Source organism: Gymnoscopelus braueri (genome assembly GCF_963280865.1).
Source record: "Gymnoscopelus braueri genome assembly, chromosome: 20".
Classification (NCBI taxonomy): Eukaryota; Metazoa; Chordata; class Actinopteri; order Myctophiformes; family Myctophidae; genus Gymnoscopelus; species Gymnoscopelus braueri.
In genome coordinates this window covers 32,231,513-32,257,086 of record NC_137622.1, presented here as the reverse complement: position 1 = coordinate 32,257,086, position 25,574 = coordinate 32,231,513, and the positions used below count along the sequence as shown (strand labels likewise).

Below are 25,574 nucleotides of genomic sequence, written 5' to 3'. Positions count from 1 at the left end.
ATATGCCAGACTGTGGAGAGCAATTACAGACACCATCATCGTGAGAACGTGGTGGAAATGGATTGGGACACATCAGGCGGAGAAAACGGACGGGCGGACATCACAAGAACTGCTCTTCACTGGACACTGGAAGGGAAACTTAAGTGAGGAAGACCCAATGAAACCTGGCCATTGAAATGATTGCATGCTTGCATAAAACAGAGAGAGATCCTTTGTTGCTGACATACATACATAATAGGCATAACGGGCAGTAAGCAAGTTAAGTAAGTGGAGGACATGGGACAATAACAGTGGTGGAGGTGGGGGCCTGTGGGATGTGACTGGGAATGTGTTGTGCCTAGGTGTGGTCTATGTTACCTGGCCGCGGCCCTTGAGGTTTAGCGGTTGTGTTTGCTGCTGCTGTAGGTCCTGGACTGTTCCCCAAAAGGCTGCGACGCTCCTCTGCTTGCGCCTGCGCAGCTGCAGCTGTAGAGAGAGTGTGCACACACACACATACACGCTTAGTCCCAGTGCGCCATTGCATCGTGCCTAACAATGTCAACAATGTGAATGTCAGTCATCAATGACGGAGAGATGCTTTTGGAAACGAGAGGCTCAATTCAGTTTGCAAACTGATTTGTTTTGTCCAACATAGGAATGAGAGTTTTGGAAAGATCCAGCGGATTTGAGGCTACAGAACAATCTAGCTATTCAGCCAGCCAACCGGCATTACCCCCCCCCCCCCCCCTCTTCCACCCAGGCCTGGCCCTGTCTGTGGCTAGCCATGTACTGCTCTACTGTGTGACATGCTGGGGGAGATGTGTGTCCGAAACCACCGCACAACGAAGAGGGAGAGGAGCGGCGAGACAGCCTTGGCATCAAACACTTGTTGTTAGTTAGCTTCCTCGTATCCAACTGGCATGCACAAGGCACTGTGGCACAACGCAGGCTATGCGCGTGCACAGTCACACACACTGCTTTCCCAGTAGATTTCAGCACTGCCCATCAACATATAAACCATGTTGTAGCTGGAACTGAAAGTGATTGCACACCGCCTATGAACATTAAAGCTTTAAGAATCAGAGAAACTGCTATTTTCCTTACTGTGAAACAGATAAAATACTGTACACATACACAAGCCTGTTTCTTTCTGCTTTGGAGAGAGCGGCAGCACTGTAAACTGTGTAAAATGTGAAAGTTAAGGTTTGAATTAAAAATCTGTAATAATATAATAATATGCCTACCTAACAAGTTCTCGCTTTGGCCCTGGGCCCCTGTAACCTTGCTTGCATAGCAGCTGGCCTCGTGACATCACATAACCGTCTGTCTGACTAGTGACTACACTTCAAGTTATGCCCCATCTCTTGCAGTCTGCACTCCGCAGACAACCCTGCACCGAAGGCAGTCACTGCACACAACACGGGAGTCACACGACAACGTCACTTTAATGTACTCAAAAGGATAGTTAATAACAGACAGATAGATAACAAAAGATGTAGTGTACGTGATGGCAAACAGTTCACAAAAATATGACTCGACCAAAGAAAGAATGATTTGTCCATTTTTTTAATTGCATGCCTTAGTTTTACTTGAAAATAAAGTGGGCTATTACTGAGATCTGTTTCATGTCAAGGAATAGATTGATCCATGTTTATCAGAGCATGTCGCTTATGTCTGTCTATATTAATTAATCATATAATAATGAGGCTAGGCTATAGAACAAGATCTAAAGTAGGAATCATTCACTTGATCTCGCAAGAGAGCGCATTTCTCAGCACCATCCATGACACAGAGAGAGAGAGAGAGGGAGGGAGGGGGGGGGTCTGCGGTCTTTAAGTGAAGTTTTATAGCTTACACATTTTTATATTAAAAATAGATTAGGACTCGATGTGATTGGCCAGTCGTGGCTTTGACTGGCAGTTCTTCTGCCTTGGGTGTCTTCTTGCCTTTTGGTAGGAAGGGGCAGTCCCCTTCCTGAATTCAGCCAATCGCAAGCAGGTAGGGGCAGTGCTAGAATTATTAGCAGATCTACAAGCTCACAACGCATCACAGTGCAACGCGTTGTGAGCTTGTAGGTCTACTATATTTGTTCAAGTTTCTCTTTTTTTTGGCCTTGTTCAAGTTACAGGTACGTGAGTGTGTAGTAATCCTTAATCATATTCCATCATATTCAAGGGCTTTTGGAGAGAAATGAGACAGACTCCATAGGGCACTGCAGAGGGGAGGTGTGTGTCTGTGACCAGCTAATGCTCGTTAATGTTATATACATCAAGGCGATTATGTTTCTGCACTCATTTTCGGTTTCGGACAAGAATTTTCCTTTTAGTCCTAAAAAACGCTGCTTATCAATTAACCGTTTAATCAATCGATAAGGTTATCAACTATCAATTAATGAATTCCTCGATAATTTGCATCCCTAGTCCCTCATACCAGCGGAGTACCACAGCACACAACAGTGTGTGACTGACGCAGTATGTAAGGGGCGGGTGGTCCCCAGGTGAAACAATCAATAAATAGCGACACTAGAGCTCGAATGTTCGGATGAAACTCATCGTCTCCCCTATACATAGTAATACAGTACAGTCCCTAGCAGGGACCCCCCTTGTATACATTTATGGAAGGATGTGTGTTATATTGCTTAAAATGTTTACTTTATAATTTTGTGGGACATAATATGCAATACAGTTTTTAAAATGTTACATAGTGGGGCTTGAATTAACCGGTAAGGACTAATGGTAACCGGTTGACAATTTTCCAAATGGCCATTCCCCCCCAAAGCCCAAGTGGGATTGTGCAGATGGTTTGAAAAGGGGGTAGGAAGGAAGTAAGGACGCAAAGAGCGAATTGGAGAGGACGTGATCAGGATCTGCTTACAGCCTTATTACTTCTCTTTGCACTGAAAAGTGTGTGCATTTGCCCTTGAGACAGTGCTGACAGAGGCATCATTGGTCATGTGATATGTGCCCGCTATTGGTGACACTTGATCCGCGGGTCAGTGGTCTAAGGTCCTCTATAATCAGAGCGTTTCCTAACTGTAGGAAACAAACTAGAACCTCTTCAGCCAGAAGAATTACCCAATGGCCAAATACTGCAGGTTCGCACTGAAGACGCACTGTCACACAGTAATAGATCCATCCCATTTTGACAGTCTGTAAAGAGAATGTCACAATGCCACCTCTTCCTTCCTCATTGCAGACAGGGCTATGTCAAGAAGGAAGGGGCATGTTCTATGCCATGGCATGCGCAACTGACGCACTCGGGAGGCAAACTGGAGCCGTTAGTTTGATGGAATGCATTGAAGTGAATGAAAGCCGGGTGGACGATCGTATGAACAAAGACCAACCTTTGTCAGATAATCGGCTCAGGAAAATAAAAGAAGAAATCATGTTTTTCGATGTGCACACTCAATTTCATGCACTCAATTTTATTGAGGTATCTAAAAAGCACAGAGTACGTTTCTGACGGGGCAGTATGGAACGTCATCACGAGAATTGGTTGACAGGCTGTCAATAATTGACAGTCTCGCGATGACAGTCCCGAACCAATTATTTTACAATTATCCATACACTTGTCCGTCAATGCATTCCATTGAACGTTCGGCTCTAGTTTGCCTCCCAGTGCGACAAATACGCCAGCTGGAATTGCCGGACCAAGAAAGCGATGCACATGTCCTTTCCTTCTTTACAAAGCCTTGATTGCAGACGGGGAGACGGCATAATAATAATAAGATGTGACCTACACACTACTCCACTATCATCTGGGGAACAGTGGCGACAATGAGCTCTCGATTACATGAGGTGACCCTGACTTTGTTCAGGATGTCAAACTACACTTTGCTCTGAGACTCTGCAGTGCAAGTGGAGGACAACGCTGTGTAGAGAGGGAGCACAAGAGAGGATATGCTCAGTGTTAAGAACCACCACGCTGGCTCCTCAAATCTAAGAAACGAGAACTGGTGTGGGTCCTGCACACCGTTGCTTATAGCTCTTAACAAGTACAAGTAATAATTGTATTTACACACATGCACACACACAAACAAACAAACAAACAGCATTGAGCTAGTCATCATGAGGTGATCAAAGGTCCATGGTTCAATGTGTTATTATTATTTATCAGAGGGACTCAAAACAGGACAGTAAAATGAGGATAGAGCTGAGCTGACAAGCCCCCCACCCCACCCCAAAACAACAAAACAAAAACAAAAGACTATTATCTGTGTATTCTGCAGAGAGTGCTCATGGGTCAAAGAGGATTACAGTGGGTCAAAATCTGTAGCTAATCCCCCAGAGGAAGTGTAGTAGTAGGTCACTTTACTTTTGCTCTCACGCTCCACTCAGTTGAATCCAACCCCACTGGTAGGAGGAGCAATTCTGGGTCAACTGGCGGTTTGATAACGCAATAGAGGATGACCTTTTGTTTTGGGTGATGTGGCCCCCAATTGCCCTCTTAACAACTCACTACTAGTCGTCACTGATAAAAACAGTGCTTTGGACAGAGCAATGCGCTGATGATTGCTCCTTGGTATCATTAGATTAGATTAGTGGGGATTATGAAAAAAAAATTTAAATCCATGCTCCTCTCAAGGGAAAAGAGAAAATATAGGGCGACTTATCTGTACACCGTTTTGTAGGGAGAACAGTGTTTTATTGGCGTCAGAATTTATATGGATCATTAACATGTTTAAACAAACCCATATCTTTATAGAAAATAAAGAGACACCAAGCTCTCTGTTACATCGCAACAGTTACTAAGCAACACAAAGAGTAGCTGATGATAAGTGTTTCTCAACCAAGAGCAACTCAGCAGCGTGCATGCAGGGCGAGGGAGGTGGATTTGTAAGCGAGTAACAGGAATGAATTATGCATCTTTGCATTTTAACTCGCAACATAGTAAGTTTAATACTATCAGCCAATATATTCTCTTGGTAGTGGGTTCCCATGGCCAGATTTTGATCTGCAAGTATTTTGATTTGATTCTAAAATGAGGTCTGTGGAAAGGTAATGGCTTTGCCAATGCAAATGCAAGAATTGCAAACAATTAATTAAATACTAAACTAATGAACTGGAGTCTTAACTTGAACCAAGTGAATAATTTCGGGGACAAAAAGGGTGAAAAAAACTAAAATGTGTCGTGAGTACACAGGAAAGCAAAGGGCTGAGTAGGCAAAGGTAGTACACTGCCAAAAAAAAGACAAAATTGCACTCCATCTCTCCTGCATTCACAACACCTGATTTATACTTAGATTAGTGCGCCGGTGTCTTGCACCAAAAACTAGCTTTATGAGCCGCCTGCATGAATGACAGGCGAGTGTGACTTAAAACACAGTCATCATCTCCAGTAATTACAAAGGCCAGCATAACAAGCCATAGCAGGCCCTGTCGCTAAAGACAAAAGGTGAATATAATGAGTGCACTCTCCACTGACACATAAAAAGACGATTCATGTGTTTATTTTGTCCATTTACAAGCACAGGGAGCGATTTGTTTTCCTATCAGATCTCTTGAGGGCCAGGTGTCCTCCTGGATGCTGTGTAAGACACCAATCAGGGGGCTGCGCACCCAGCTCTAACATCTCCCATCGCTATGGAGACATTCATTGATAGTTAATAAACACAGATTTTCAATACTGGCCAAAGCAACAGACTGGAAGGTTAAAAGTTGTGTGATTCTAGACCAATGTTGGAAATGAGGATCAAAACAACCTGTCCATTGATCATCAGCCTGGTCATTCACACAATCAAGCTTTCTTAACTTAGTATATTAAATGGCATCAGATGGGAGAAAAGCTTAGAAACACACGCCTGCCTTTTTTCATTGATTTACATTGATTTATAAACTGGGCTCCATCCTCTAGGCTGTTACGTTACTATGGGGACAGTCGCATGAGGGGGTGGGGGTCCTGATGACCCCACTTTAGAGGCTGTACTGGGAGGCCATAAACAGGAAACAGGCCAGTCTGTATTAGCTCACAGCATGTCTACAAAAAAGAAAACTAACATGACCATTTGTTAATGTTCAGAGAGCAACAGCAGCAGTCAACATTGATGTGCAATAGGCAAATATGCTTGTTAGGCTTTAGCAATTGAAAACAAAGTCACACACAAACCGCCTCATATACACAACTGTCATGCATCTCTGAGACAAGACGGGCATGAAGCTAGCTTGTTTTCAATATTGAGTCTACATTCAGTCATCGTTCCCTACTCAGTCATATTTGGCCACTTGGTCAGGTACCCTACCCCACCTTAGCGAGAGTCTGTAGGCATGGACACGCAGTGTGGAGAATAGATATGGTAGACGGGTCAGTTTGGTTTGTCAGTGGTAGACTGTTGCCCCCTCCTCCTGTCTGGGACACCAGCTGCAGCAATCTGTGCCTGGAAGCATGGCAAAGGCCTCAAGTAGAAAGGGTCTACACACACACTGCTGAAGAATACAAGCCTTCACACAGAACATTGCACTGATACATGCGCACACAGCAAATCTTCCATGGGATTACTTCGGACAGGTTCATGCAAAGGTAAGCCTGGGCTATTTCCGGAACTAGCAGATAATGACACGTCCCCATCCCTAAAGTTATTCCCTCAGGAGCTGTCTGAGTGGGACTCAGCACGGTCCTTCCTGGTGGGAAGTGGATCACATATCAGAAGGACATGGTAGTATTATATAAATACAAAATAGGAACGATGCACTACATTACATTGCTTCTGGGGTGAACTGACTAGTGATGCAGTCCACACAAAAACCAAATAGCTTTAGTATTCAAATCATCATTGTTTGCATGAATGCACACGTGACGTGCTTGTGTGTTTTTTTTAAGCAAGGTTAAGTTTGGGGTTAAATGAAAGCAGGGGTGGGGCATTTCAGTCCTGCACGAGTGGAGACTATACCAAGAAATCGAGGCTGGTCCGTTTCCTCCTTTGGTTAACTCCAACCAGCTCAGAAATATTTGTCATGCTTTTGATTCTGCAGCAGTGGAGGCTGAGCCAGGATGGGGGCTAGCCTTGCAGTTGTGTCTTCCTTCATAATAACAGGGTACATTTCCTCCTCGCTCACATTTTTGTGGAGATGACCATGCATAGGAACTGTTTAAGGTTGGACTAGGTTAGATTCCAGGCATTATTCTATTATTCCAATCTTTCATTCTGGCTGCAGGCTGAGAGATTGAGTGGTTTGGAGTTGGACTGTTCAAAACTGCCAATATCACCCTCTCCTCGAGTAACTACACAGAAAGACAGGATCACAACCATTCACATTGCTTTGCTTCTTCTAAACTGGCTGGATATTTTCACAAAGCCACGAATAGTGGGTGGAATGCTGTTTCCAGAGTCAAATAGTGAATGGGAAAGTAGTAGGGGGAAACAGGATGAAGAACAGGCCTACTTTATGGCCCAGTTTTAACCAAGAACAAAAAACAATTAGTCCTACACCCAGAACGGGTATGCAAGAAACCTCCCTTGCAAACGAAAACATTGAAAAATATTCACCCTAACTGCAGCTTGAGTCAAAACAAACTGGGCATTCAGACATTCTGATGCAGAGACACAGTAAACATCTGTGCCTTTGGCTTCCACTCAGGAAGAGGCCATGGTGAGGAATAGATGAGAAGCTTTCAAAGAAATTCTGCTGAGGCAATAATGCCACTTACAAAAACACACAACAAAAAGCTTTATTTTTTGATATCATTGTGAAATGTAGGTGCTAGTCTCCGACCAAGGGGCAAACAACTCTTATCTCTGCATCCGAGACAAGTCATATGGCCTTATCCTTAAATCATGTCTTTCACTGTCTGAACCAGCAGCTTTATCTAAAATTCAGGTCAGACATTGTTATATAGCTATAGCTGCCCTGTCTAGATGGGACTCACTGGGCTGTGCCATATGTCAACAAATATGTTTCAATGTGGGCTAATGACTATGGTAATAGCAAGAAGAAATGTCTAAAGTTAGAAGAGAGTAGAATACTATGACATTACTCCTGATAGTTAGAAGAGAGTAGAATACTATGACATTACTCCTGATAATCAGTAGAAGTTCTTTAACTGACTATCTGCTATTCTAGTCTGTACACTGATGATGACTGTAACACACGTTCCATATACCCTATAAACTATTTGTGAAGAAGAAGAGGGCAGTTTAATTTCGATCAGATTATCAGAGATACTTTGACGTGCATACTAGCCAATACTTAATCTAGCTTCTCTGGTTCCTATCATAAAAAGAACCAACTTGCATTGTTTTTAAATTAACGTTAGTATCTTAAAATGTTGCATATAATAACTAGCTTAATCATGGTATGTCAACCGATTGTCTTGGGACACCACGAATCGTTGACTGACTTGTGTAGTTAGGCAGGCTACCGTTTCTTAACCAGACAAAAATGAATGGTTTATAGTTTTTTTGGCTGAATATTTGGCAGTTTTTTGGTTGTGTCTACTTATAAAAGGCAGCAGGGTCAGATGACTGTGTGTGTACTAAGGTTAACGTGGTCTAGATGACTTTTCACTAACGTTAATGTTACCTAGAGAAGAATAGATTACTGTTAAGATGACTGTTCACTAACGTTTATGTTAGCATAAAGACTGTTACGTTCACGTTACTAACTAGATGAGGACTTCCACCCTGTCCATTGTCAGCAGATAACCAGTGTTGCCATGTTTTGTGAGAGAAATAAGCAACCAGGTCTAGGAAAACAAGCCCAAAAGAAGCAACTTGGGCCACATGAGCACTTTAAACCTAAATGCATCAGCTATTTGATAATAGGCGTTACAAGCTCACAACGCGTCGCGTGCGAAGCTAGTCGAGCTGCTATTTTCAAAAACTCTTGCAATAAAATGTGGAATATTTGGAATATGTTTTTGAAACATACTAACAGCACAAATGCTCCCTGTGGCACAAAACATTTATGAAAATATTTGAGAACCACTGGTTTACATTAATTTTTTTTAATTGTATGCAAGCCTACTTGTTTCACTTTTTTTAAAGTGCACTTTAGAAGAAACAAGCCCAAAAAACCGCAACCCACCAATATTTACAAGCAATTTTACAGAAAAACAACACGCCCAAAGTAGCTTATAACAAGCGGACATGGCAACACTGCAGATAACCGGCCGGAACAGTGAACACCGGCCAGCTACAGCTAGCCACAGAAGCTAACCCGTTCAAACTCCTTCAAATAAAGCGGTACCGGCTGCACACATCTCAAAGTAGTTTAGACTCCGTTGCTGGGTGGTGACGGTTGCAGAAATAATTAAATTTTCTTACCCATTTGGGCTCGTAAGCCTTTGAGAGACGATGAACTCTCCGCCATTTCTATGAAGTTTGCCTTCTCTATTTTTTTCTTCTATTTTTTTTCCTCTAAAGCAGAGGCGCGCAACACTTGGCAACCCGGGTAGGACGACAGTGCAGGCTACATCCCATAGCCTGGATGGGTGGATGCACTGTGATTGGCTGCTTGGTTGTCATGACAACCTCGATTGATTGATTGATTGAATACTTTATTAACAGTTTGCAATTTGTACAGAGGTAACGGTTTACAATGATTGTTAAAAGGATAACACAGTTTTTTGGTCCTGTTTATTCAATTCATGAAGGATGCTGACAGTCGATAGCATTGGAAAATAGAATAATACATTACTCTGTGATACCGTTTTCCACATTTGTAATCATGGACAGCATTATACCCGTTTATGTTGAAGATCTTTTGATTTGATTTGATTTGATTTACTTTATTTTGAACTTACAGGTAAAATAAAACAAGAACCAATAACAAAGACATCATGTAAAAATAAAAAATAAAAGTGAAGTAAACAAAAACATTTAAAATGCGATCATTGATCATCCCCAACATGTTCAAAAACAGTAGGAAGAAGCAAAACTTATTTACTCCTATACCCCAGTCTTATTTAACATTCATAATCCATACAAACAATTACAAATGTAACTTTATATCATATAAATCCTATGATATCTGTATACCTATACTCCCATACCCATACTCTATCTATATACATCTTATCTCTATATAATATATATAAGATGTATATAGATAGAGTATAGGAGTATAGGTTTACAGATATCTTTCAAGGGGAAGACATTCACTTTATAGTTATCAGGGCAAGAATTCCGTTTGGCCCATTTTGTGAAATAAACAAACATCTCCATTCATTCATTCATTCACCATGCTATGTATTTAAAATAAAATCATCAATTCATTATTTTGTTTCCCAAATCATTGCTTTTTTTATTGGATGGCCCTGCTGATTCCCTATGTACCATTTGGCCTCTCATATGCCCTCAAATAATTTAAATACCAAAAGGCCAAATAGCCTTGGCTTGCCCCTCGAAACTGATGAAGTTCCAGGCGTGGTTGTTTAGCACTGCACACGTTTAATTCAACTATAATTATATACGAATACATGTCTTTATCAGTTTAAAGTCAGATATATAATTTATTATATATAGCTACATGTATTTTTTTGTGTCAACTCTAGACTAGCCAATGACAGCACATCCGTCCGCCCGGGCCATGGGAAGTAAATCAAACCTCCCGGACACCCGACACCCGACACACGGGAACGTGGACAGCGAAAATTGCTACGGTGGTCAATAGCGACACCTAGCGTTCATATAGGCTTCGTACAATTGCACCCTCCCTTACCCAATAGTCATAAATAAATAATACGGTATATTCATTTCATATAACTGTGCAAAGAATAGTAAAACACACCAAGAACACATGATCTTTTCAGTTAAGTTAAATGACGCAAACTGCATATCTGAGCAGAAACCCACATCAAAGTAATTTCCCATTCCATAAAACATTGTAATTTTAGAATTCAGAAAAGGTCCACAGAAAGGTGCAGAATAACATACTGTAGTAGGGTAACTGCAACCTTCTTGGAAACATTCAGTGATATGAACAGTATTTGTAGGCCTAAGGGATATGTTTCCTCTACCTCCCTGTTGGTGTAATCTATCCTAATGCAGTGTGGACTGTGGAGGAAGACTCAAAGAAAAGAATTAGAGAGCTCACCTTATTGCAGTTGCTGAAGTGTCTGAGAGGAACTGGATAGAAAAACCGAATTAGTCGGTGAACACCTCCCAATAAGGAAACAACATACTTTCCCAGGGCTCTGTCTGTGTTCTCGTTCTTTCCGCGAACACTGTATCCTCTGTGCGAGCCTATCTCACATGCCTTAGCCAGAGGGACTCTCATCTATTTTACATGGTAAACAGGAAGAAACACCACACGTAGGGTACAGTTGCACTGCCCTGAATAATACAGAGCAGTATGTTATTTAACACTCACATTACACACAATGGCAGGCTTGGAGAGGAAAATGTATGTTATATACTAAGATATACTGTATATCTTACAGTATATCAATAACTATTGGGTATAACAATAACACCCAATAGTATACCGGTCAATGTTTCATTATCTGACATTTCCATTATTCTAAAAAAAATTATTCTTTTAACAATTTTGCAGTTGAAAAAAAATGGGTAGACAAATGCTTTATTCAGATCACCAAGGAAAACAGACTATTTTACAAGTACACATTAACAAACTATAGCCTAGAGACACGATCAAGTGTCATAGGTTGAAGTTAAAGATATTGTGTTCATTTGCACACGGAACTCTTCCAACCTGTTAATTCAGTTCATTTCTGTGGCGTTATCTTCTGTATAAAAATAAGTACAACTATTAGATGAAGTGGGCAATCCGGCTACCCATAATGTACAGTTGTCCAAAAGCCGATCACAGAGGTGATCTATGGTTCAAGTCATGGCAACACATCCCAGTGGCGTTCAACATCACTTGTTAACCACAGCTCGATGTATCCTCGCAACAACTTCAGGGCTGGGCAACAGTGCAGCAGCTTGGGCCAGTTGGGGCAGAAGAATATAAGTGGAGGTCCGCAGATACTGGAAGAGGTCCTGGAAACCGTGGAGATGAACGATGACCTGGGGGGGGACGCCCAAGGAACGTCCCAGTCTCCTCAGCGTGCCGCCCTGACTGGTGGAGCCAAGCAGTAGAGACAGATCCTGGACGGTGTCATAGTCCAGCATATCGATTCCCTGACCTGGGTCCACACAACAGATGGATAAATTATCACTTGTGTACTTACCAAGACAGTATAATATACAGTACGTTGTGTATATACTGCATACATGTGTCAAGAACCTATTTTGGGTATGTCATTATACTGTAGGCGAAATTATGATAAACATTCTTTATAAGATCTACAAGCTCACAACCGTCACAATATGAAGCGTTGTGAGCTTGTAGATTGGCTATTTTTGCGCGACACCGTCGTACGACATAGGGCTTAAGTGGTTAAGGAACTTTCACTATGGCTTGAAAGAAAAACATACCTTGAGCCACCTCCCATATTTGGTGTAGTTTCTGTTCCATCTGATGTTGACATTGGAAAGAAAACCAGTTAGGAAGGAAAAGCAAGTTATTCTACTTGCATACTGTACCTTGATAGAATATGGTACAATATTATACAACCTGTACAATAAACATGTTAACTGTGCCTTTGGTTTCCAACATTAAATGCTTTGCTACATCTATTCTTATGATGAATATGACTAAAATAAGTACCTCCCCCATAGAGTAGGGGCCTCCTTCTCGTCCTTCCCTGAGGTTGTCCTCTGCATTCTGACCGGAGGGCTTGATGTTGGTGGTGACGTTAATGACGATAGAGGCAGGTTGAACCTCATTCTCGTGGCTCATTGAGCTAGGGCCTCTGTGTAGAGAGGTATAGCATTAAATTGTCATGTGTTGTATGGGGAAAATATGCAAGTGAAACAAACGGTCATTATGTTGAGCTGTTTCATAATGCACTTCTTTTCAAGGCACCTGAGGGGATCTTCAGCTGGAGTGAACATCAGTGAAGGGGCCTCCGGGCATTTCACTGCTGTCTCGGAGTGACTTGGGTGGGTTGAGTGCAGCAGACAGTCTGGCTCTGCCCTGGAGAACAGCCCTTCAGGTTCAGGCCAGTACTCAGGCACCTGTTCTGAACGCACAGTTAAAACCACTTAAACCCTATGGTTGACCAAAGTCCCCTCCTTTTTTCCCTCTTGACCAAATGTCTTTGCCGAAAAACGCATTGCGTTGCGATGCGTTGTGAGCTTGTAGATCTGCTATTTCTGCAAAATGTTCACCAAATGTTTGCCCCCAGAATAGGGATTCTAGGGTTCAAGTGGTTAAAGTTAGACCACATTGGAAACAAAGCCTTTGGTCATCCATTTCACATGTTTTTAACCCGTTGTACTGCCTGTAGTGTACTCTAAAAAAATAAAGCATTCAACAAATCTATCAAACACATTTAATTAAGAAAACTTGAGAGACACAAACAACTTTAGGAAGTGAGAAGAGTTCAAAGTTGAACTTACTGAATCTCTCAAAGGCGAGTAGGAAGGCCCAGAGCAACAGAATTAGCAGGAAGGTGGAGCATGCTGTGGCAGATCCAACGAGAACCATTGAAACAGAAATGGTCTTTGTCCCTTGATCAAACACAAACAAATAGAAAATTGAATACCACTGTGCACAAAAGGTACACAGGGTACCATCATGTTGACTTTGAAAATCTTTGTGATTACTCACTCTCCTCTGTAAGGTCTTTCATATCTCTCCTGGACATGGTTACCGCAATCCCTGGGAGAGAACACACATAATACATTTCAAATTATTGGACACATTCTCAATCAATAAAAACCCTTACAGAGTATATAACATCGTAGTTCTGCAGGCGTTGGTTTGATCTTGGGATTATTACCTGTTTTAGAAGCTTGAAGTTTGAATGACAAGCACTCTTTTCGAACTGTGGCCCTGCTGTGCCTGTAACAAGGCACGCATGCTAGCTCTACCTCTCCTGTCATGCTCCTGAGCTCATAATACCTGCACAGGAAAAAAGAGACATATGAGTTCACCCATGTATGCATATGCTTGCATGTTAACACAGCAAGGTGAGTGTACACTGATCAATGACTGGCACTGTGTGTGGCCCACACTGGCCCCTGCTGCTCACCCTGGGCGGCAGTGTCCACACAGGGCATTGCTAACAGGTGAGCATGCTGCTCTCTGCTGGCGGTTCAGTAGACTACACTGGGTACAGCGCCAGCAAGGATCCAAACCAGTCTCCGGGCTGAACTGTCCCTCAGGACATGCTATGCACAGCCCCTCTCCACCATCCCCGAAACCACAGTCCTAGGACAGGGTGAATAATGGACAGCCATGGCCATGGAGACGCACAGATTGATGGACAGAAAAAGAAGGAGATAAATACACAAAACAAAAAACAACAACAACAACAATGAAGCAAATACTGCACTGATGACAATTGCTGTGTGTCATGTCTTACCTGAGACAGCTGTTCTCCTGGCCCGCATACAGGACACTCCACACAGGTGCCATTGGTGTGTAAGAACTCTGTTTGATCACAGCCGGGCTCAGACACTGCCAGCGCACACCAAGCCTGCAGACATACACACATGAACACTGTGTGTAGGTAGGTAGGTAGGTAGGTAGGTAGGTAGGTAGGTAGGTAGGTATAGTAGGTAGGTAGGTAGGTAGGTAGTTTCCGAGGGGAAATTAAGGTGTTACAGCAGCTCTCATAGAGACATCAATAAAAACACATTTAAATAGGCATCTAAGCATAGTCAACTTACAATATAAAAAAAAAAGACCAAACACTATGTAAGCACTGATGCACATGGCACATGACAAACAGGCGTTATGTGAGGTAAAGACATCTCAAACCCAGGGTGATAATGGACACCTACCATGAGGAGAACAATGTGGAGACAAATCTCCATTGAAAAACTGTCCATGGTCCTGCATTATGGGAAAGCAAAATATGTTTGACAGATGATAAGCTACACTTGAATAAATGTACAAAAGTGATAACTATTCCTTATTGGCGACATCTATATTTAAAGTTGAGTGCAATAAAAACAAAATCCAGTTTAGTCAGGCAGTAAGTGTGTTCTTACCTTACCTGCTGAGTTTCATGGTATCCATACAATTAATTGAGCAGTAAGCCTGCTGTATATCTTACACAGAATGTGGACTATAGCTATTGACTTGCAGCTACCCTGTGGCAAAATGGTTTGCCTCCCAACACAGGCTCCTCCCATCCAGTGGGGCTTAAGGGGTGGGAAACATCCACGGGAAACCCCCTTGTCCTTCACCGGCTGACGTTCCTCCCCTGTGACGCAGGAGAGGTTCCCCGCCAACACCATCCGCCAACACAGGGCCCACACTTGCTCTCAACCAGGACACCCCCGCCCGCGTCACACCCGGCCTTCTCACGTTCCATCCCTGGGGAACCCTCCTGCGTTGGCTCTACCTTTTTTTTCATGGTTGGGGGGAGGGGGGGAGGTTGTAACAGGTAAGTTATTAAAATGTATGAATGAACCCCTTGTGAAACCCTTTTCACAAAGAGACTTGTGTTTGTCAGTTTGAGGTGTGTGTGTGTGTGTGTGTGTGTGTGTGTGTGTGTGTGTGTGTGTGTGTGTGTGTGTGTGTGTGTGTGTGTGTGTGTGTGTGTGTGTGTGTGTGTGTGTGTGCAACCGTGCATGTGTACCTTTACCAAAATAACTCTCCAGTCAGTTGCTGGCAAGAAACATCATACAGAGGCTCGAATTGAGACGTGTTATAAGGGGGTTAACTGTCCAGCTGAACTAGTAAAGGCCTGGAGTCAAGACAGCACTGTGGCACTGTACTGTGTGACCACAGAGTGGTAGTAGAGAGCCACAAATGTCAATGTCCCTCCTCAAGTCAAAAAAACGTTTACTAATAGAACATACTGGGTCCTCAAAAATATAAAAATATAAAATATATAGAAATAACAATAATATTATTTTATGTAGGAAACGAAAAAAGGGTGATATTTTACTCCATAAAAATGTGCCCGCGACCCAAACATGGGCCCGACCCACTTTTTGGGAAAGTGATCTAAAGGTAGACTTAGTAGGAAATGTAGTGTACACTCAGTAATGAAAGTGCCTGGTATTTATAGGGAAATATGAATGGCATTATTTCAAAGTCCTAATAGTTGTTTAGCATACAGAATACAGAAAGTCAGAAGTATCAGGAATCAATCAATCGGGTACTTATCATATCCAAGGTACTGTGTAGACTATGTATAATCTGTAAGAAAGTTCTTTCCTGCTACTTATTTCTTATTCTCAAGTATGTTCCCATATTACTTACTCGAAAATTGTGTAATAATTACTATACATTTATTTGGTCACTGTCCTTTAGTGGCCTAATAGGATCCATTAATTAGTTTCGACCAACTGTTTTACGATTGTACCCCCCTACACACACAGTTGAAAGGTAAAAATCTATAATGTTAATAATAATAATAATGAAAATAAATACATATGTATTGACAAACAATTGACTCTCATTTTTAGATTTGTACTTATAATAGTACTACTCACACTATCCATGTATTTAGATAGTTTCTAATAACTAGGCTATAGGCCTATTTTATTTGTTTCCGGGTAGGTGTAGTTTCCATTAGGTTTCCATGTACTTACTAGGAATGATGTTGTATTTACTATCAATTTCTTGGGTACTTTCCTAGTAATCTCTACACAGACATACGATGGGTTCTGAGATTGCTTTCCAAGTAATTATATTTGACTACTATCTACTTTCCTCATAAATATCTGGTAATTAGTGGACTGTCAAATAAAACATTACCGGATTAACACATAATTAATCCGGTAATAATCATCAAGTATTCAAATACTTAATGAATTGAAGAAAATAGGGAGCTAGGATTAACAACAGCAAAACTATACAAAATCAGTTTATAAACTCCAACACGGCTCTCAGAGTATAATCCAAGTGTCTTGTATCCAGTCCACATTCTTCTTACCTCCAAAACACCACATATTCACAAAAACCTTAGTATTTTTAACACTTCTGGCAGTAAACAATCTCATGCACTAATGACACACATGCCTGGCAAGCCTGTCTGTGCATTGAACTCACCTTGAACTCACCTGTTGAAGTCCACAGGCACGCCCAGGCATGTGCCTCATTAGTGCCTACAGCTCTGTATATGTCTATGATTAGTGCATGAGATGGTTTATCCCAAAAGTGTTTATCCCAAAAGGACATGGACTGGACACAAGAAACTTGGACTGTACTCTGAGAGCTGTATTGGAGTTTATAAATGGATTTGTTTAATATATTTGCTGTTGTTAATCCTGGACCCCTAGTAGACCTAGAGTAGGAAAAAAAGTCATTTTAGGGTGGAGTAACTGCAAAACAACAACAAAAAACAAAACATAATGTGTGACAGACTGACAGACATACATTGACCAACCATGGACTTCCATTACAGCCCTGCCAATCAGAGGCATACCTGACTTAGCTGGCAAAAGCCATCCATGTTTACTTGTGATTCAGACCGTCTGTCACTGGAACTGATGACATAAGACCATGTGAGACTAGAGTTCATCTGGAGATTGAACGTGCTCAGCAAGTGTCATGGCAAAGTTGAATCCACCCATTCTATTTTGACAGTAAGTAGGTAAATGGGTTGGAGGGGCTTATTGTCGGTATATCAGCAGAGAACGTGGGAGTCAGATTGCTGAGGTGGAGCGCCCATAGGGAGCGCCACACCTGGCTACTATCAGCTGCCAGTACTAATGTAATCGTGTCATGTGACAATAAAGTTATAAATACATCAAATTCTGATGAAGGTGCACAGCAAATTTCATGACAATCCAACCAGTGGTTTTCAAGACATGTTGTATAGGACCAAACTAAGTGCTGGATGGCCCAACTAATCGAGCAACCAAGCAATGCAGGCCCAGCAGACGGGCTTCACACTGGAAAGCTAATTACATGTGTTTTGAGTCAGTGAAGCCTCATTCTGATTCATCAAAGAAACAGCTGTTTACGGTACATTTATCTCTGCAGCCTGACATATGGAACACACACACGCACGCAAGCACGCACGGATACACGCACACACACGCACTGTACACACTGTAAACACTAGATTCTGTTGTCTCTGGCTAAGCAGTAATTATGTCTAACTCAAATGATAAGGCTTGTGTTTGCTAATCTTCCAGTTATGTTCTGTACATAAGCAGCATCATAGCCCTTGTCATCTTATCTTCTTGCTTTGAAACCGCATCAGAATTATGTCTGCCATCAGAAGCATTCACCATTCAGGAAATGCAAATGAAAAGAGGAAGAAAATATCTCATATTATTGTGATTTGTAGACAAAAGACTGCATTTGTGTCGCACCTGTGTGCTGTGCAAATATGAATATCGTTTCTCTATATCCCGTTAATTACTTAGCAATTACTGACAAATTGCAAAAATGTTTTTTCTACAAGTTCACAAGCTTGTAAATCTGCTTGTAAATCTCTTTTTTTGTTTTTACATTTGACAAAATGTTTGACATTTGAATTGTATTTTTTTGTGAAAATGTGTTCACCTATAATGACATGCCCAAGTCAGGACATAGAACTATACTGGCATCCTCAGACTAGACACTAAAGTCAGGTCAAATAGCCTATATCTCAGTGAATGGGCTCCAACAACACGGTCACTTGTTAAATTTTCACCTGCCAGTGAAGAATCTAATTACTCAAGTAATGGATTGAGCGTCATGGGTCCTATGTTAGTTATGTTTATTGCCAGTGATTAATGAGTAACTCAGGTTACAAAATAGACAGGGCGGGGAGGTCTGCTTATAGAGCAGTAGACCCATGGCGCACTCCGCATCGCAGGGGTTGCTGTTGGAATACTTTATTTCTCACATAACAACTTAACCTACAGATCGATTGGGTCAGGGGAGGGGCGTGACACTGGTAAGTCATACCTTTAGTCCACAGAAAATGAGAAAGTCATTTTAAATGGTTTACTTGTGTATATAAAATGAAACATAGTTCCTTATTCCTTCCAATGTTCCTCTTTATTAATCTACCATTGACAGTTCTCCTTTTTTATCTGTTAGAGCTGGCATGGCATCAGTCAGCAACCCCTTTGCTATGTTCATCTGCCTGTATATACAGCTCTCTCTGTGTATCCTGGGCACAGGTATAGGTATCAGACCATTTTTTTAATTACACATTGTTTGATATTGTATTCTTGATTTTAGATGTTATATTTATTTGTACTAAATGATTAAATATTAGTGTATACAATATACGTTTACTTAATATGTAATAATGTTGACCAACAATAGAAAAAGAAAATGCGTTTGTGGCAATCTTAATGTGATAGTCTCACTAATTACTACAGTAATGTACATGGTAATCTCATGTTATTTCCAGCACATTCACAATTCGATGTAGGCCTACATCGTTTGTCTTCACTCTGTGCTGTTTTCAGCCCTCTCTGCCAGGCCCAGTCTGTGGGGTAAGAAAGTTGTGTTCAGCGGTCGGCCATGTGTGTGGCGTTTGGACCCACAGGTTGCAGTGCCTGCACTGGAGGAACTGACGGTCTGTGTGCTCTTACGTCGCAATATTGGTACAGAATGGACTGGTTTTGTTTACAAAGGTCCAGGGGCAAGTCACATTGAGCTTGGACTGCGTGGCAAAGGTGAATACATAGTGGCATGGCTATTCGGGGAAGATTGGCACTTGAAACTGGAACTGCAGCTGTATGTCTGGCATACTGTCTGTCTTACGTGGTCCGGCCACAGACGGCGGCTCCAGCTATACGTCAATGGAACCGGTTACACAGATGAGTCTTTGAATGCCACGTCCCCCCTGTGGCTGGCCCAAAACGGCACCCTCACTTTGGGGATGTCTCACAACATGGAGAGTGGGGAGCTGAAACCAGAGAATGGAGCAAGCCTCGTCGGGGAGATCGGCCTGTTCAGGATGTGGGCCAGGGAGTGGAGCGCTGAGGAACTTAACAGGCAGAGTTGTGCAGATGGAGACGTGGTGAGCTGGGACTACCAACACTGGGACCACAGCTGCTCTCCTCAACCTGACAACACGCTCCGCTGTGGTGAATGACTACACTTTCTGCCTTGTTTCATTATGCTACTCTTTTAGTCTTCATTGTTATTCTATTGTGTCGCTCCAATCTTGAGCTGTGATTTATTATAGTCTGTACTAAGCTGTACATTGAATTACCCGTAAACCTAATTTATAGGCTAATTCATCATAGGACTGTGTCATTCGCAGAAAACAAGTGAAATCATAATGCACATTGTGTTTTACAGTTGAAAATCAGTTGGGTGGCTGGTGAATCATCCAGTTAGTGCCCAGACCACTCCTTGTGACCGTGAGAACTTGGGTTGGAATTCAACCCCTGTCTTCTCTCACATGACTCTCCTCTATCTCTGCCCTTGGTTTCCTGTCTCCCTACACTGACCTTTCTGAAATAAAGCATAAAAATGCCAAAAAGAAAACTTAGAAAAGGAAATCAGTTATTTTCGATGAGCAACAGGGTCATCCGACGAAATTAGGCTTTAACATTTACAGGGAAATAACCTACCGCATAGTTGGAACAGTGGCCCTGAGGAGCCCAGCAGGCTGTTCAGTAACCATAGCATGGGAACATTGCCTCAGATCATAAATCCAGCAGGAACTGAACCATGTCCCTGTCAGAACAAACCAATTTATCTAACTACTTCCCTAGGGGAATATTGCACATTATGCCTCCAGCCCATTACATTCAATTTGCTGAATCTGAATTATTTTTCGCATAATTTTTTCAGCATGGCCGTTCTACAAGATAAGAATGCGGGTGTCCATTGCACATCATCATCCCAAGCCTGTGACTGTGCCCATTAAATCTCTGGAGAGAATCATCAGAACCTGGGTACGGAGAGTACAATGACCAGTTAAATGTGTCATTGTGTTAATAACATTCAGCTGTGACTGATATTCAAAACAAGGCATTGCAGAGATATATTCAAATTAGTTGCATATTTTCTTTCTTCCATCAGCTCAAGAGCATTTTCTCTCTGAACATTTCGATGCATGACGTTTTTGTGTCATCAGAAAGGTAACAGAACATTATTCATGACGTCTTTGTGTCATCAGAAAGGTAACAGAACATTATTCATCTTGGAACTCTGGGTTGGCTTCTTAAAAAATATTTGAAAATGCTGCTTCAGTGACTGTTTTGTTTGAGTGTGTGTGTGTGTGTGTGTGTGTGTGTGTGTGTGTGTGTGTGTGTGTGTGTGTGTGTGTGTGTGTGTGTGTGTGTGTGTGTGTGTGTGTGTGTGTGTGTGTGTGTGTTTATTTGCTTTACCTTTCACATATTATGCAAAAGCACCTACATGTTCAGACATTCGCATCACTGTCAGCAGATAGTTTGCCCAGACACTGGAGTGTCCGTTGAGTACATTTGAATTATTTGCTGTGCTGTGTTTGGCCATATCTATAAGGTTTACTGTGATGAGCACAATGAGGAAAGATGTCCCCGTTGTTAATCTCTGTTATCTGTGTTGTCTTACAGCCAGACCTGCTGGGAGGGTAATAATACCCTCGTAATGCAAGCTCAGGTACATCAATATTAAGAGACAGCTTGATTTTCCACAGGTAGACGCAGCAATATCCTATTTTAAAAATATATAAAAATATAAACATCAGCAGTACTTTTAGTGGCTGCTATGTTTTAGAAGACAACGATATGGTAGCCACTAATAGAACAAGAGAGGAGTTCTTGTTTTAGATAAAGGACATTACATGATTTCCAGGTCAGATGCAATGGTTGCTGTGAATGGCTTTGGATTAAAAACATACATAAACACAAGCATAAGGAAAAGCATACAACTATGAAAAAGGTATGACCATATATATTGTTTGTTTCAGGGATCAAGAGCATTACGGAACTCCACCTTTAAACTCTGGTAAGATTAATTCAAGCAGTATTGTTCTTCACACAGCTGAGCTACATGCAAAATAATCATTCAGGAATAGATCATTTATTTGACTTGGTGCTCTTGATGGCTGCTGCTCAAAGCCATCCCTGTGGACAATATGTATATTACTGTGGTATGCATACACAGACCAGCTTTGACTGAGATCAATCTCCTGGTTTTCTGTGGTATGTGACTGTCCATAGTTTTAGCAGTGAGGTCTATGTTAGTGTGAATCCAGAGACTTTCGTTGAAGAGGTTCAGGCTTACATCGCCGAGCAACTGAGTCCTGCCTTCTCCTACGAATCGTACACCCTCGAGGCAGACCCTCAAAGCCTCAGCATACAGCCCGTTGGTGAGTATAGAGTTTACGCGCGCGCGCACACACACACACACACACACACACACACACACACACACACACACACACACACACACACACACACACACACACACACACACACACACACACACACACACACACACACACACACACACACACACACACACACACACACACACACACACACCTTATGCAGTATGTACACGTACAGTAACAGCTGGTATATATGATTACTGGAAACAACAGGAACACATTCGCATTGCGAGTAGATTGACTTGATTGATTTGCATTTTTTGATTGAAAATAAATTGACACATTTGGAAACATTTGGAAAATTTGCCCAAAGTAGGGATGCCAGAGTTAATGTGGATTAGATTTTTTTTTTTTTTTTTTACATTGTTCAACCGTGATATTATCAAACACAATTAATTCAGTCTGACCAGAAGCAAGCAGGAATAAAACATATTCCCTCCGGCACTAAAAATGAATGACCAGAGGGTATCAAAGGCAGAGGCATGGATCCTCTACATTTCCCCCAACAAATCGATCTCTGCATACATGACCAAACATACATACATTATAGCAAAAATGCAGAATTTCCCTGCTTTGATTTCAGATGTCAGAGGTTTCAGAGGTCTTAATGAGTTCAGAGTCAACCCAGATTTTCAGTCGCCAACTTAACAGTGTTTGGGGCTGACATTTGTGTCCTTTTCAGAGTCCCTTCCAGCTGTGACAAATCCACCACCCACTGCCAGCACAGGCAGCGATGTATCAGGTTAGCAAATTAAAAGAAAATCTATTTGTGATTGTGACTATACCATTGCATTACCACCATAATAGACAATCAAAACATTAACCAAAGGATTAAAACAAAAATAGTGCTGTTCGGCGCTTCTAGTATTAATCTATGAAATTCATCCTGCAGAAATAGTTACGACCCATGGCTTGCCATCTTGTCCCACTCACAGTTCAACGACGAAAGATCCTCTAGATGACGATATTACTTCTGGTAACTAATGTGTGATTTATTAGCAGTGATACTTTATTATGAGATTGTTTGACTGAGTTCCTTTTGGAACCTTGTCGTCAGTAAACTACTGCATACGTCATACAGCCTTGCCCTGAATTATATGTACTCTAGCATCCCTATTCTGGCAGCGAACATTAGATGAGAATAGTAGCTGTGCAAGCTCACAAAACGGCGCATTGCAACGTGTTGTGGGCTTGTAGATCAGAGATTTTTGGATCAAGATATTTAGAGTAAAACGGGGGGAGCCCAGGGGGTTTCCGGTGGACTAAATATAGGGTTTAAGCGGTTATTCCGGAAATTATGTTTTTCTCCTTCCCTGTGCAGTCAAACAGGATAAGTACTTCAGGGTGAATGGGACCTTGAGAATGACTGGTACTCCCCAAAAACCCAAGGATATCATTAGAAAATGGGTGAGAGGTTGACACATTTGCACTGACTTACTTAAAAAGTCATTCATTCACTGCTAAATGTTTATGCTGTGTTATCATTTGGGCAATAGCTGGATGAAAAACTGGAGCAGAATAAAACCATGGCTGTACTGAATCTGAAGATAATACCGGTCTCTAGCAGGTGGGTTCTCATAACATTCATTCATTGTCATACAGCATCATGTGTGTATTTGACATTACATTACATTACATTACAGTCATTTAGCAGACGCTTTTATCCAAAGCGACTTACCATAAGTGCATTCAACATAGGTAGGGAACGAAACTACTAATCACCAGAAGTCTTAAGTGCATTTCCTGCCAAAACAAGCAAAAACAAGCAACCAAGCAACCAAGACCATATTCCATATTCAGACAATGGCCATTTTGTTCTTACGTCATACTCGGAGAGTGGGAAGTATGAGGTATGAGCAAAATGGCCTCTGTGTACTGTAAATATGGTCACTTATTACCATTTGAAAGCTCTGTGTACTCATGCATTGATCTGTGATTTAATGGACAGGCACATGGAGCAGAATAATGAAGTGATGGTGAGTGTGGGCTTTGCTTTAACCTGGACACAGTTTCTGTCAATAAAAGTGAATTGTTTTATGGCGCAATTTTACAAGGCAGTAAGTAAACAGCATTAATTGTGGCAATAAGGATGTACGCTTCTGCAGAAAATGTTACATGACCTACAACTATTATTAATACAAATTTTACAGTATATTTAGAGTGACATTTCTGTGGGTCTCCTCTCTTTTAGAGCCGTGTCCGACAAAGGTAACTATGGGTAACATCAGATTTTGCTGAAGGTTGTGTGTGGCATCATGCTAAGAATAACAATGTATAAGTTAGATGCAATGACTCTGCCTCAAGTCTGTTATTAACCATTAACCCAGTATTTCACCAACAGATATAAATGCATTTTCCATGTTCAAGCCTACAACGCACCAGATATTGAAGAAACTGAAGACCTCATTCATGATGCATTGGCCTCAACGTATGAAATTAATGACATTGATTTAATTGCAACAACGATGACCATCAAGCACATTGGTAAGATGAGCCTTTTCAGATTAAAGACAGAAAGACTATGCTTGCTTTTGGTCCCTGAAACACACTTCAGGCCCATCAAGCATTGTGTGAATTTCTTTTATTCTTTTGTAGTGCCCGACAACTGTTCAGAAGACCTCAGAGAGTCTTTCTATGGAACCTTCGAATGGCCTGAATCGTTTCCTCAGGAGACGCAGAGGATGGGGTGCATACGTCCCGAATCAGAGAAAGCCTACAGGCTATGGTGAGATACAATAATACCTTCATCTTACCAAGGTTTTGAAAAAAGACCACAGGGGGAATCATCTACTCTGGTCGCCATGCAGCATTCTGCAGCTTGTTGGTCCATGCTAAACATTTCCAATGTTTTAGTGACTTGAAAACACTGAGATGTTACTTGTAAGACAACCCATTACACACAAATGTGCCGTTCTTTTTCTCAGATATTATGTACTGGAACTAGGCCTGTCGCTAAGGAGGAGTCAAGGAGACCTGGGATTTTGTTTTGCGTATCATAAGTAACCTGCTCAAATCTTGCTTGCTGAAATCACCTGTTTCCATAGAAATTGTTCATCTAGATATGAGAAATCCCTCAATTACGGTAATGTAATACAAAAGCTTCATCCCTGCATGCCTAACACTGATGGATCACTGCCAGTCAACACCTCGACAAAAAAATAATTAAGTGAATTATTATAGTAATGAAGGGGATCCAAGTATCCTTATATCATGTCTGACAAGTTGTATATTAATATTGCTCAGAGTGCCAATGTCTGGGTGATAACAATAATACATTTTATGATGGTGCAGTGAAACATAGCGCTGACATTTATTAAGACTCCAATACAATCACTGATTGTAAATGTTGGTAA

The 25,574-nt window shown here is 41.6% G+C and overlaps 2 protein-coding genes across 6 annotated transcripts in view; both read right to left on the bottom strand.

Moving 5' to 3' along the window:
- Positions 1-9,366, bottom strand: part of map7d3 (MAP7 domain containing 3) — a 41,749-nt gene extending 32,383 nt beyond the window's left edge. For all 5 annotated transcript variants that reach the window (XM_080416987.1, XM_080416988.1, XM_080416990.1 and 2 more), the window contains exons 1-2: positions 9,239-9,366; positions 358-465 (exon numbers count right to left, since the gene is read on the bottom strand). In XM_080416987.1, coding sequence (XP_080273113.1) covers positions 358-465; positions 9,239-9,284 — 154 coding nt within the window. In that variant the 5' untranslated portion in view covers positions 9,285-9,366. The remainder of the gene's footprint in view (positions 1-357; positions 466-9,238) is intronic.
- A 2,144-nt stretch (positions 9,367-11,510) lies between these two features.
- LOC308076148 (tumor necrosis factor receptor superfamily member EDAR-like) lies at positions 11,511-15,057 on the bottom strand. Its single transcript, XM_080416271.1, has 11 exons — positions 14,986-15,057; positions 14,771-14,822; positions 14,350-14,463; positions 14,017-14,195; positions 13,765-13,886; positions 13,593-13,643; positions 13,382-13,492; positions 12,846-13,002; positions 12,588-12,732; positions 12,356-12,395; positions 11,511-12,063 (listed from the first exon to the last, which is right to left on the bottom strand). Exons 1-11 carry the CDS (start codon positions 15,006-15,008, stop codon positions 11,795-11,797), a joined length of 1,263 nt encoding a protein of 420 aa, XP_080272397.1. The 5' UTR covers positions 15,009-15,057; the 3' UTR covers positions 11,511-11,794.
- Between the last annotated feature and the right edge of the window lie 10,517 nt (positions 15,058-25,574).

Bases quoted from the DNA above. Each gene is read 5' to 3' on its own strand.
- LOC308076148 (XM_080416271.1), bottom strand. From the start codon at position 15,008: ATGGATACCATGAAACTCAGCAG. The intron at 13,644-13,764 runs GTAATAATCCCA...GTTCTCTCCCAG, and splicing joins ACTTCAAGCTTCTAAAACAG to GGATTGCGGTAACCATGTCC. The intron at 13,493-13,592 runs GTGAGTAATCAC...TGTTTGATCAAG, and splicing joins GAAAGACCTTACAGAGGAGA to GGACAAAGACCATTTCTGTT.